The following is a 12,967-nucleotide window of genomic DNA, read 5'->3' on the forward strand; positions in this document are numbered from 1 at the left end:
GCCACCCCATGCCAAGCTCTGTTCTACTTACCTGCAAAAGTCTCTGTGCAAGGATTCACTCCTGCAAGACGTTTAGAGGTTCCAAAATCGGAGATTTTCACCACGCCACTGTAGGTGTTTACCAGAACATTATCGCCCTTAAGAAAGAATATCAAGTGCTTAAAGACAGTTTAAACAAATTAACATGAAACAGACTTGGAAGCTGAGAAGCCGTCACAAGTCTCTAGGAACACTAGACTTTGCACTTTGGGGACCATCATGCTAAAGTGTTTCCCTCTGTGAGCCAATCACTCAGCAGACACTACCGACAGCTCTCTTGATCTGATATGAACAAAACTTTGATCTGATATGAACAAAACGCGATCTCGTCGGCTTGAAAGCAAGTACCTTTATGTCTCTGTGCACGATCTGGTTTTCATGGAGATACTTAAGGCCTTCCAGGATCTGTTTGGTATAAAACTTGATAGTGGATTCCTTCATCGGCCCCCATTTGGATCGCAAAAGGGCAGAAAGGCTTCCTAGAAGCAGACACAGCAAAAAACTTCATTGGGATGACAAAGATTGAACTGTGAGAGTTCAGGGAAATAAAGGCAGGTGATGTTTCTAATGTAATGTAAGCACTTACACCAACATCATCGTTTCTGGGCTAAATGCATGTGTTTCCTCCCTCTCTACAGCCACAGCCAGAGGATAGTCTGGAAGCCAGTCAGCACAGTAGCCCAAGCAGAGGTGGAGGGTCAACAGGAACCCTTGTGATCCCTCAAGTTCGGTGGGGCCAACACTGGCTTCAGCTCTGCTCAGCTGCACAGAGTCGGGAAGAGAGTGAGACAGTGCTCTCTAAACTTGGGAGGCGGGACCCGCTGTCGTAGATATTCAGGTCCCATGACACTTGTTTGCTGTACGACTATCTCGGCCATTCTGTTTGGGTCAAAGCCATGTTTTATAGCTCGTCCCTGTCATCAGAGGCAGACAGGTGCAGAGTGAGGGGCCCTTCAGGGTGACAGGGACTAGGATTGGAGGAGGTTGGGCCTCTCTGTCCTCACTGTGAGAAGGCCCAGTGGCCTCAGGTCACGGGGACAGGACCATCTTGATTAACAATCCTTTCCCCAGCTACACTATTAAACATTGAACATTTAGGCTAAAAGAAAACCTTCCTTTGGGACACTCTGACCACATGTCTCAGAGGTTGTGGTGTGAACTACAGGTCAGAACAGGGCCCTGGGCATTAGCTGGTCTGAGCTTCGCCACTTACACAGTGCTATGAGACCTTGCCATACCTCAGTTTGCCCATCTGTAAAAGGGGATGGATACACCTAACTCTAATTCTGTTGTTACTCTTAAATCTCACGCATGAAATATCAGTTAATGTGAACAGCAACAGGCACATTTTCTGCTAGGCTATGATCGACTTGAAAGAAAAACAAACTGTGCTTTATTTATCCTTAATGTAACCCTCAAAATCTAGCCCACTGTCTGGCTCTTAATACATATGATTAGATTCTTAATATAACAGTAGGCTCTATAATGTTAACTGTTGGTTGAATGAATGAATGAATACCATTTTCTAACTGACGTTTTTACATTTGTAACCAGATAATAATTATTTAATTAAAAATTTTTATTAACATTCTTATTATTTCGCTGAGCACTTACTAAGCTCTCACTCTCTGCCAGGCACTGTTCTAAGAGCTGTACATGCATTACCTCATTAAATCCACCCAACAACCCACTGAGATAGGTTATTATTATTATTCCAATAATTACTACTCCAATTATTATAGTAATGATTATGATTACTCCAATTTTACAATTCATTTACTCAACCACAAAGCTGAGGGCACAGAGAATTAAAATAATTTGCCTGAGGTCACACAGCTTGTAGATGGAGGGACCAATTCAAACTAGACAGTCTGGCTGCAGATCCGAGGAACTCTTACCCTCTATGCTCTGTTGCCTGCATTTGGGGATTCTGTGGACAAAGCCCTGGTGTTTGATTTCATTATCAATAAGTTATAGTGCAATGTCACTTTAAAAGCCTATGTCAGGTTGGCTGAGTTGGTTAAAGCAGGGTGTTATAACACCAAGGTCAAAGAGTTTGGATCCCCAATCCCTGTACCATCCTGCCACCAAAAAACAAAAAACAACAAAAACCTATGTCTCCTCCTCAAACCATCTTTAAACTCCTAGACTGTGCTTTCTACACACTATGTCTCCCATGCTCAGCCCAATGTCTGGCACTCAGGAGACATTCAGTGAATATTTGCTGATTGAATGAACAAACCAGAAATAGACTGTTTATATGACATTTGCAAAGTCTGTATCCAACTCTTCTGAGAAACAAATGCTTTCTGACATCTAAACGGCCTGTCATTTTTTAAATGGCAGGACATTATCATGTTCATATTATACTCTCCTGAGTGACTTTCAGAACCAGAGGCCAGAGGACAGCAACCACTCACCTCCAGGCACCTGCTCCATAAATATCTTAATGTAGCCGTCCTCCGAGACAGAACCCAGGTACCGCACAATACTGCGGTGCTTCAGGTGCTTGTGCAGGGCGATCTCCTCGTGCAGAGGCTGAGAGTATCTATCGGGACAAAACAAAGCTGGCGTCACCTGCCAAATCCACCTTGCCAGTACCTGCCCCACTGCTGGCTATCACTTCTTTCTGGAAAGTTTTTCTCCCTTGGCTGCCAGGAGGCTACTCAGTTTCCCATCTGTAAAACAGATGCTAATAATACCAGTCATGCTGCTGGGCTGCTGGGGGCAACGCTGTCAAGTTTCTCAGGCACCCAGTGGGAAGTACTCAGTTAATGACTGCTGTTGTTACTATTGAGAACGTCAGGGCCTGAACTCTCCAACTATTCTTTACCTCTCTCAAGAGCCCCACTTCCTCGGCCTCCCAGAAGGGTGGTGCTCTGGAAGATTCTGTCCTCAGCTGCTTTTTAGTCTTATTCTACAGACTCACCCCAGATCACCACAGCAGTCACCTAATGGGCCACCCAGCCCCAGCCTCTGGTCTTTTTAGTCCGTTCTCCATGCCTGGCCACTATATTACCTCTCCTTGAAACACACTTTTCACCCTATTGCTTCTCCACATAAATTCTACATAAAGACCATATTGTTTAATGTGGCACACAAGGACCTTTAAAATCAGGTTGGACAGCACCCCCATTTTTTTTTTTTTTGGCAGCTGGCTGGTTCGAGGATCCAAACCCTTGACCTTGGTGACCGCAGACTACACCTTTTTTAAAAAAATTTTTGCCTCATCTCAAGAGCCCTTCAATGCCCCATATCCTACATTCAAGTCATAACAGACGATCTGTTGTTCTCTGAATATACTTTGTGTTTTAATAGTTCTGTTCTTCCCTCGGCATAGGCCTCCTTTTCTGCCAAATGAAGATGATTTGTTTCCTCAAACATGCCACACTCACCCACAGAAAGCAATGCGTTCCTCTTCTGTGTTCTAAAAACACCCTGTGTACCCCTCTATTATGGCACTTGTCACTTTGACTCAGAAAAAAAAAACTCTGCATTCCCCACTCTTGTTTAGAATTAGGTGGGGTATAAATTCAAAAAAAAGCAAACACTTAATAAAACTAAAAAATGTTGAAGAAACAAATTAGCAGTTCTGATGATAGAGAAATAGCCCAAAAACCATGGGTGAGGTTGAAGGGCAGAGGGTAAAAGATAAGTCTGTATTGCAAAAATCTGATTTTTTTTTTTACTACATTTAATTTTCTGTAGTGATACATCCAAACAAATCATAACCACTTTCAATTGTTCTGATGTAAACATTTTTAAATATGTGCAAACAACTACCTACATAAAAATGTAAAACTTTAGACCTATTGATGTGTGGAATTACAACTACAGATTTCTTTTAATGTACGACCCCCTCGGCAATCCACCTGCCTCTAAGTGAAGTTGTTCTGTTTTTTCAACCTATTTATGAGACAGAACAAAAGTAAATCACGCTTACTACAAGAGAATTACAAGTTTTGTGATTTCATAATGCTTTGGTTCTTAAGTCCTCTGCACCATCACTAGTGGGCATGGGATTTGGGAAGAATGTGGAAGGTCTATCTGACTCGCCTGCTGTCTCTTTCGGGGACTTCTTTGATGGCTATTCGCACTTGATTGCTCAGGTCCCGGCCGGCATACACAATCCCGTACGTGCCTTTCCCCAACACAACTCTCTCGCCATTTGCGTCATGGTCATACTCATACTGAAGAAGGAAAAACAACAGGATAAAAAAGCACCCAACTTGCAGTGGAGAAGACCCCCAAAGCCCCAAAGTGGCCCAGCAATGAAAAAAAATTATAAATAACATTATTTGAGTGTCAAGCAAGTCAAAGTTCTTAGGTTATGTACTTTTCATTTAATAATGACTTTAAAGGGATAGAATTCTCAGTTATTCATGTATTCATAGCATGACTTCATGAAATGGAATCCAAGGAAATTAAAAATATGGCTCACATGTAACTTAACGGGCTCACCTTTGGGAGATTCCTCCCATTTTAATGTTGCAATTTAAAACTGTTTTTAAGCATGTTAAGTACCCCCAATAGGTATTATTCTGCATGATCCCTTTCAACTTGTCAGGAAACAAAGCTCTTTCAATAGCTCAGAAAAGAACTGAAGGTTGATAATACTCAAATTGTCATAATAACAAAGTACATATGCTGGGGTTTCCCCCTTTCTCCGTCATACAGATCTAGCATTAAGCACATACTGCAAAAATTTAATTTACAATTAGTATTGTTATTTTGTTCCTCCAATCTTATCAAAATCTGTCGCACACAGCTGCATTCTTCTCAACGATTGAAACAGATGTGACTGCAGGCTGAGCAACACTTATTTAAGGCAAAGAGACAGCACTGGGTTATTTGTGTGGTTTTGCATGCTCCTCTCTGTCTACTTACAGAAGTGCAGCTTATACACAGGACGTGTGTGCGTGCGTGCGTGCGTGCGTGCGTGCGTGCGTGTGTGTAAAAGACTTATCTCACGCCTTTCTCTGTCCCCCACATCTGCTGCCTTCAAAGTACACCACTCAGTTCATTTCTACAACAAACTTTTATTCTAAGCTATGCATTCTAGTATCTAACTCAGCTCTAGTATCTAACTCATTATTAAAATGAAACCCTTTGATATTTTCTGAAAGAATCTGCAAGGAATTCATTTCAGTCTAACTTGAAAGTCTAGTAAAATCTCATTAAATTGTAATCATTGGGAGAACCTGAATTGGTGGCAAATCTGAGTAACTGTGCAAGATTCAAACATACGTATAAATGGTGTAGTAACTGTGGACTACAACTGTGCTGTCCAAAAGAGCTTATGATGATCTTATTTTCCTAAAAATGATTTTTAAAAGGTTATATTTAATATGCTATATGCAGGTTGAGATAACTAAAATCATTTTAGGCACAAATGAAAATGTCTGCTTCCAGTTGGCCAACTATTTCTCTTGTAGTCTCATAAGCATTATTAACTAACTTAGAAAAAACTTTTTCCTAGGCTGTGAACAAAAGGAAATTTTAGTCTAGTCCATGGCCAAATTTTTCCTAAATATTCTGACTGAGAGGATCCCCAAGTAATAAGATTTTTCTACAGAGACACATTAAACTTTATCTCTGAGAGCCATGGATAGTGATGGCTGGCTGGTGCATAAGTGACTATTTTTAAATATGCTCGATAGAGAATTTTTACACAAAAAATGGGATGTTTTCTTTAGCCATCAAAGACACAATGAGTAACTTTTTCCATGTTCTAGGACTTTTGTGACCCACCTCTAGGGTGTCTCCATCGGTCTCCCCCTCCAGCTCCACTGCACTGCCCACTGCATTGGTTATCATCTCTCTGACCAAAGAGCAAAACCTAGAACAAAAAATGTCACAGTGATGTTGCCAGTCAGGATCACCCTTGTTCCTTACCTTTAACTTAGATTCATTACATTAAACTGTGCTTCAATATAAACCAAGGTTTCACAAGTCACGGAACAATCAACCAACTCTCGGATTTGTCACGGCACTTTAGTGGCTATCTAATCTAGTCCAAATGCTCACGTGATACTTGAATCCCCTCTATACAGCATCTCCACCAACTGGCTCGCCAATTGATGTTTGAACACCTCCAGCAACAGAGAACTCATTACCTTCCAAAAAGCAGCTCATTCTTTGGAGAACTTGATGAGAAAGGTTTCGCTATTATTGAACTATAGACTTCTTTTATGTGGGTTCCATCCACAGATTACTGAGAATTAACCCCTTTTCTACATAACAGCCCATTAGAAATATACATAATTTTATCATGTCCCTGTAAATCTTTCTTTCTTCCCTCACTGTTTCCCCCAGGACTTGTTTGTGAGTCACTCCACTAACAGGTAATTCTTTAAATGTGTCCCTGTATTCCTCTTCAAGTCTGGCCCTGAGACCAGTGTTCCAGGGATGATCTAATCAGTGGTAAGTAAGGCTGCAGGACCATCACTGCTGAAGTTAAAGACAGTCTAGTTCTTAGTGAGATATAAAGTCTTGTACAAGGGGAGGGGTGGGGTGGAAGTACGCAAGGTGACCCCACCCGTCTGTTGACTCAGATGAAGCTTAATATCAACTACTACCCATACGTCTTTCTCACAAATGCTGCTGAACCACGTTGGCCACTTCCTGGACTTGGGTTGTTGTCTATTTGCACACAAGTGATCTTGACTTATCAGAAAACTTTTATTCAGAAATCTCTCTTAAGATGGCAGGGAGGAATATTGGACACTTCAGAATAATTTCCACAAAACATTAGAATGCTCTTTTCTCTAACCCACCATACCATCTCCTCTTCTTATCTTTGGAAATTGGGAAACCCAATTCAGGGCTTCTTAGGAGACATATGGTATGAACTCACCAGAATATCTAAAATTTAAAAGATGGTATCAGTTGTTGTTAAGAATATGGAGCAACTAGCATTCTCATATACTGTGGGTGGGAGTGTAAATTGATATGATCACTTGGGAAAACTACTGGCAGTATCAACCAAAGCTGAATATTCTGTATATACTCCTAGGTATACTCAATAGAAATCAATGTATATGTTCACCAAAAGGCATGTATAAGAATTTCCATAGAAGTTGTATTCATTATAACCCCAAACTGGAAACAGTCTAAATGTTCATCAATAGGAGAAGAGATAAACTGTTGTATGTTCACACAGTGGAACACTACACAGAAATAAAAAGAACGAACTGATACATACATCATGGCTGAATCTCATGGATATTAAGGGAAAGAAGCAAGAAACAAATGAGTACAAACTATATGACTCCACTTGAAGGTCAAGAACAGGCAAAAGTAACCATTGGTGATAGACATCACAGAGTTATCACTGCAGGGTGTTTAATGACTGGGAAGGGACATGTAAGACACTGAGCATTGAATGGGGGCCAGAAAGGTAAACTTTGTTGTAAAACGATGTCCTGCCTAATATTTGGCAGGCTAATATTTCCTACTCTCAATTGAAAGTTGTGACCCAAGGGTTCCCTAGTCTGATATTACAACATATACATTGTAATAATGATTGTATGAGACACACTGAATTAAAATTTCCTCAAATTACATGATACAAACACTCAAACTAGGATTAAAGGGAACTTCTTCAGCCTGATAAAGGCTATCTATGAAAACCTGGTACTAACATCATACTTAATGATGAAAGACTGGCTGCTTTCCCCTTAAGATCAGGAATAAGATAAGGACACCTGCTCTCACCGCTTCTATTCTGCATTGAACTGGAGATTCCAGCCAGGATAACTAGGCAAGGAAAACAAAAAGTTCCTTCTAGGTTGGAAAGGAAGGACTCAAACTATATCTGCAGATGACATGATCTTACATACAAAAAATCTTAAGGAATTTAATAGAAACTATTCGAACTAATAAATGAGTTCAGCAAGGTTGCAGTTTATAAAATCAACACACAAAAATCACATGCATTTCTACACATTAGCAATAAAGAATTGAAAAGGGAAATCAAGAAAACAACTCCATTTACAATAGCATCAAAAGATTAAAATACTTAGGTATATATTTAATAAAAGAAATATAAGAGTTGTACACTGAAACTACAAAACATTGAAGGAAATTAAAGGAAACCTATGTAAATAGAAAAGTATCCTGTGTTAAATTTCAAGAAAAACAGTATAACAAATATATATACACACACACAAACACACACACACACACACACACACACATATTTTTAACAACAAAGACCCTTTAAAAATGATTCACCATAATTAGATTGCAAATATCTGAATCAGCGATAACTCACCTACTACACTGGTCTTCGCTGGAAAAGTAGATTTGAAAGTCATCAGAATTATCATGGACATAAAGAAAACAACACCGTTCATCAAACTTGGATAAGCTATAAAATTTTAAAACATAAGAATGCTTATACATAAGTTATGATACCAATTTTAAACTTGAAAAAAATCTAGTAATAGATTTTCTTCCATTTTACAAATTTCTAAAAGATTCATTAATGCTTTAACAAATACCCCTAACATTTGCCTTTTACTTCTCTATGAAATTTAAATATTGGGGGCCGGCCCATGGCTCACTTGGGAGAGCGTGGTGCTGACAACACCAAGTCAAGGGTTAAGATCCCCTTACCGGTCATCTTAAAAAAAAAAAAAAAAAAAAAAAAAAAATTAAATATCGGGCAAATTCATCTTGCTTATGTTTGAATTTATATTTATCAACTAACTTTAACTAATATGTATCAAGAACTTACTCTATATTTAGTGCTAAGCAAAGCATATGGGCAACAGAAAAGGGAATAAAGTATGGTCTCTGCCCTCAAGGAGTTTATAATCTCACGAAAAAGACAGGCAAGGTATTTGTGAAATAATTGATCATGTTATCAAAGGAATTTCTAGACTTAGAAAATATCAGGACACAGTACTTGCAGCCAAACAAGGGAAACAGAAATAAACATGGCATCTGGGCTCAAGAAGGGCCTTTAAATGTTATCTGTTCCATCTCCACCCGGTGTCTAGATCTGACTCTACAGCTCCTCAAACAAGCACCATTTAGCTTGCCTGGACATATCTAGTGATAGAAAATCACCACACTCCATCTGCTGATAGATTTCACTGTTTGTGCCAAGAGGATAAGGCTAGATTCTCTCCTACAATTAGCCCTTTGAACAAACGAAGCCACTTTATCCTGCCCCTCCTAAGTCACCTCTTCCTGAGATCCAAACTTTCTTAGACCATTCTTCATGTTATAGATGATATGACAAACACCGAGGGGAAATAGCAATTGTGCAGGGTGATGCAAAAAGAATTCATACTAGGTTATACATGAGCAAGTTTTGAAACCCAATTTGTAAAGGAGCTACCACAGTTAGTTGGGCAGCCTTGGGAATGCTCAAAGCAAGCTCTTCCTGTTGCATCAGTCCTGGGATCTAATTCGGCCCAGGCTCTTTGCAAATCTCCACTGGTGGCTGAAATGGCAGCTCAAGGTGTTTCCAGGAGCAGGTGCAAATAGAAGGTTCTTGACTATGTGTTCGCATACAACTTAGTTACTGAATAACACATTTTTGAAAATGTTCAACACTTCTGCATTACCTTGAATTTTCTGGGCAATATTATCCACATGCACTACTCTGTACTTAAATTATTTCCCTCCCTTGAAAGTGATGTAAACATTATTCTAATTTAAACATTCTATTGTGTCCAGGACAAGATCATACAGTGTCTGGAGGTAACTTGGGATTCGTTCAGTGGCCTGAGGTAGTCTCAGAAGCAGAGAAATGACAGAGAATTCTAGTCCCAGCCCTTTATTTGATGAAAACAGAGAAGAAACAGACCTAGAAAGGCTGTGTGACTTTCCCAATGTCACACAGCAAAAAGGGATTAGAACTCACATGACTTCAGAGCCACTCCCACCCTTGAACATGCTAGTAAGGTGGTAAGTACAGCTGAGGTATAGTAGCCCTGCTTGGGGAAGGCCACACAGCTCAGGCACAAATGGTCACCATTCCTGAGCCAAAAAGCAAGTGCCATACCTCTCCTCAAAATACACCACCTCACTCCCTCCCTAATCATAATACTACTGGCTCCACCTCTCTGCCCGGGAGGCCCCACCCCCAACAAGTGCCATTACCAAATAATTCTGGTGTCAGCTCTCAGGCTCCCTGAACACTTGAACATCTTTGGCTCAAAGAAGATACATTTCCTCTCTACTTATTATTATTATTATTATTATTATAGTTTGAGACAAGAGAGTTCCCTCTGTTGGATGTGAGAAAAGCTACTGTGTTACAATAAGCGAAGAAGTTCTTACTAGCAACACATTATTAATTAGCTGGGGCAGGGAAAGAAAACAAAATATAGTTCATTTTGGATTCCATTAAAAACAAAAACATCACATATTATGAATCAATGGAAACATTAAAGTACATAAACATTATCATTATTTAAATTAAACAATAATTACATTTTCTCTATGTTCTTACCTTATTCCCTTAATGGAAGAGGCTGTAAAATTCCATTCGTGGATTTGTTTCTGCAAGTATCAAAGACAGAAATCAGTAGCGTGATTTTGTCTAAGCAAAGAATTGTTTTTTGTTTCATTCTATAGCCAATCACTTCTGCTATTTTACTTTCGGTTGTGATTTAGGGTTAGGGCAATATACTTTGCATAATTTGTAACACCAGAAACATTTTCTAATGTATTATCAACATTCATTTGTATTGCTAACCCAGTTTAGAACGAATGATACAAATTTGAAGTAGAAACAATAAACACACCCTAAGTACACAGTGAGTGGCCTTTCACCTTCTGTCAACATAGTAGGCACACTCTAAAATGAGTTTGGGAATAGCCCACCTAAGTTGAGTGACCTGCAAAAATGTTTGGAGAAGCAGACACCATTCCGTGTCCATCAATCTTCATTTCCTTTTCTCCCTGGGCACAGAGCTAGACTACATTTCCCAGCCTCACTTGCAGCTAGGTGGAGGGCCATATGACAGAGTTCTGACCAACGGGATGTGAGCAGGAGTGACCACTTGCAGGTGCACCACTTGCATGCCTGGCTCATCTAAACTTGCATGGCAAACCTCTACCTTCTCTTTCCCATCCACTACAGAATGGAATGGGGCCCCTGCCAACCAGGATATGACGTGAGGCATAGATAAACTTTTATCGGGTTAAGATGTTGAGATTTGGGGGCTGTTTGTTGCAAGAGCTAGCCTACCATGACCAACAGAAAAACTAACTCACCAAGATGCACTTTTTAACCAACTCTGTCCCCTCCCTCTGCCACCACTCCTGTTCTTAAACTGAAATCTGAATATCTGAAATCCCAGTTTCAGAAGAGCCACAGGCTACACCCCTAATACATCACAACCATAGAAATAATTTAAAATAGGAAAATCCATTTGGTGGGCTTGAGGAGAGTGTCATAAATGACCAGCCAAGGCACCCAGGGAAGAGAAGTTTGAGAGCCAAGTGACTGAGCATATGGCTCAGGAGAACTGCCATCAGCAGTTGGGTGATCAGTTTCCTGCCATCCTGGAGCAATGACAATAGGAACAGACTGGGAAGATGGTTCCCAATAGGAGAAGATCCATTCATACTTGTTGATTAAGTACCTACTATGTGCTAGGCAAGGTACCCACAGAGAACAAAGTCCTTGCCCTCATGGGGCTTACATTCGAGTGAGGGGAGATGGACAATAAATTAAATAGTAAATTAATGGCATAGTGGAGGGTGAAAAGTACTATGAAGATAAATAAAGCAGGGAAGGCCATGAAGGTGAGGCAGGGGGTCATGTTAAACTGGATGCTCAGGAAAGGCCGCTCTGATGACAGAAAGCTAAAGGGGTGAAGGAGTGAGCCATGCAGGGATCTGGGGGAAGAGTTCCAGGTGGGGGAACAGCAGTACAAAGGCTCTGAGGCAGGAGTGTGCTTGGCATGTTTGGGGACCAACGAGGAAGCAAGAGTGGCTGGAGCCAAGTGAGCGAGATGAGGGGAGAGGAGGTTGGACAGCTAATGGGGTCAGATCACACAGGGTCTTGAGGACTTTGGATCACGCAGAAGCCATCAGGACTTTGGCTTCTACTTTGTATGACATAGGAAGCCAATGGAGGCTGTGAAAGACAGAAGGGCATGAAAATATGAAAGCCATCAAATTGGACCTGCGCGCATAGAAAGGCTATGTGCATATTTCAGAGGAGAAGCGTGTCTACAGTCACTGAGAAAGGACAGTGGCAGAGACCAGGAGTCTGCCTTTGGATTCGGGTACAGAAATGTGAACCGGGGCAGTTTCGAGAGAGCCTTGCCTGACCCACATCAACCTGCAAGAGGCTGCAAGTATATAGAAAGTTCGGCTGTATGATTGTCAAAGTATTCCCAGATGGTACATTTTCTCTAGGGCAGCTTTAGAGAACTTCTTGATTTGGGAGGGAGATTTACTAGCTATGAAGTAAACAACATGGACACCCCCTCGTTCCCTTTATATCATAATCAACAGGCACTGGGGTGGGGGGTAACTGTTCTGTACAGCCTAAAGATATAAACACATAGAACTCACGGATGGGCTTCTATATTTGGGGAGAGATTTTCAAAAACTGATACATAACAAGCCATAGGATGTATTTTTGTACACAGTACAGGCCACTGGATGCCTACATTCAGTGGAAAAAATGAAAGGATGGTTAAAGACACCTTCGCAAAAGCTAGGACTTGAGTAATTGGAAGAAGAAATTCCAGGAAGGAAGAAGGATGTGAACAAAAGTGCAGATGTCAGTCCCTTCAAGGCCAGCTCAGAGGCCGGAAAGAGGACAGCCTGGAGAAAGAGGAAGGACGGGGCAGGGTTACACAGGAGAGCTGAACACCTGGTAAAAGAGTCTGCATTTTATCTGGAAAGCCACGGGATCCAGTAATAATTGAGGAGTACACCAAGAGGGCCAGGA

The 12,967-nt window shown here is 40.8% G+C and overlaps 1 protein-coding gene across 1 annotated transcript in view; it reads right to left on the reverse strand.

Moving 5' to 3' along the window:
* MAP3K15 (mitogen-activated protein kinase kinase kinase 15) overlaps positions 1-12,967 on the reverse strand; it is a 123,181-nt gene that overhangs the window by 23,469 nt on the left and 86,745 nt on the right. Inside the window, exons 12-18 of the mRNA XM_063084515.1 lie at positions 10,508-10,557; positions 8,315-8,410; positions 5,791-5,878; positions 4,096-4,229; positions 2,460-2,587; positions 388-518; positions 32-137 (exon numbers count right to left, since the gene is read on the reverse strand). Of these exons, the coding sequence (XP_062940585.1) occupies positions 32-137; positions 388-518; positions 2,460-2,587; positions 4,096-4,229; positions 5,791-5,878; positions 8,315-8,410; positions 10,508-10,557 (733 nt within the window). The remainder of the gene's footprint in view (positions 1-31; positions 138-387; positions 519-2,459; positions 2,588-4,095; positions 4,230-5,790; positions 5,879-8,314; positions 8,411-10,507; positions 10,558-12,967) is intronic.

The sequence above is a fragment of the Cynocephalus volans genome, chromosome X, assembly GCF_027409185.1.
Source record: "Cynocephalus volans isolate mCynVol1 chromosome X, mCynVol1.pri, whole genome shotgun sequence".
In the NCBI taxonomy this organism is placed as follows: domain Eukaryota; kingdom Metazoa; phylum Chordata; class Mammalia; order Dermoptera; family Cynocephalidae; genus Cynocephalus; species Cynocephalus volans.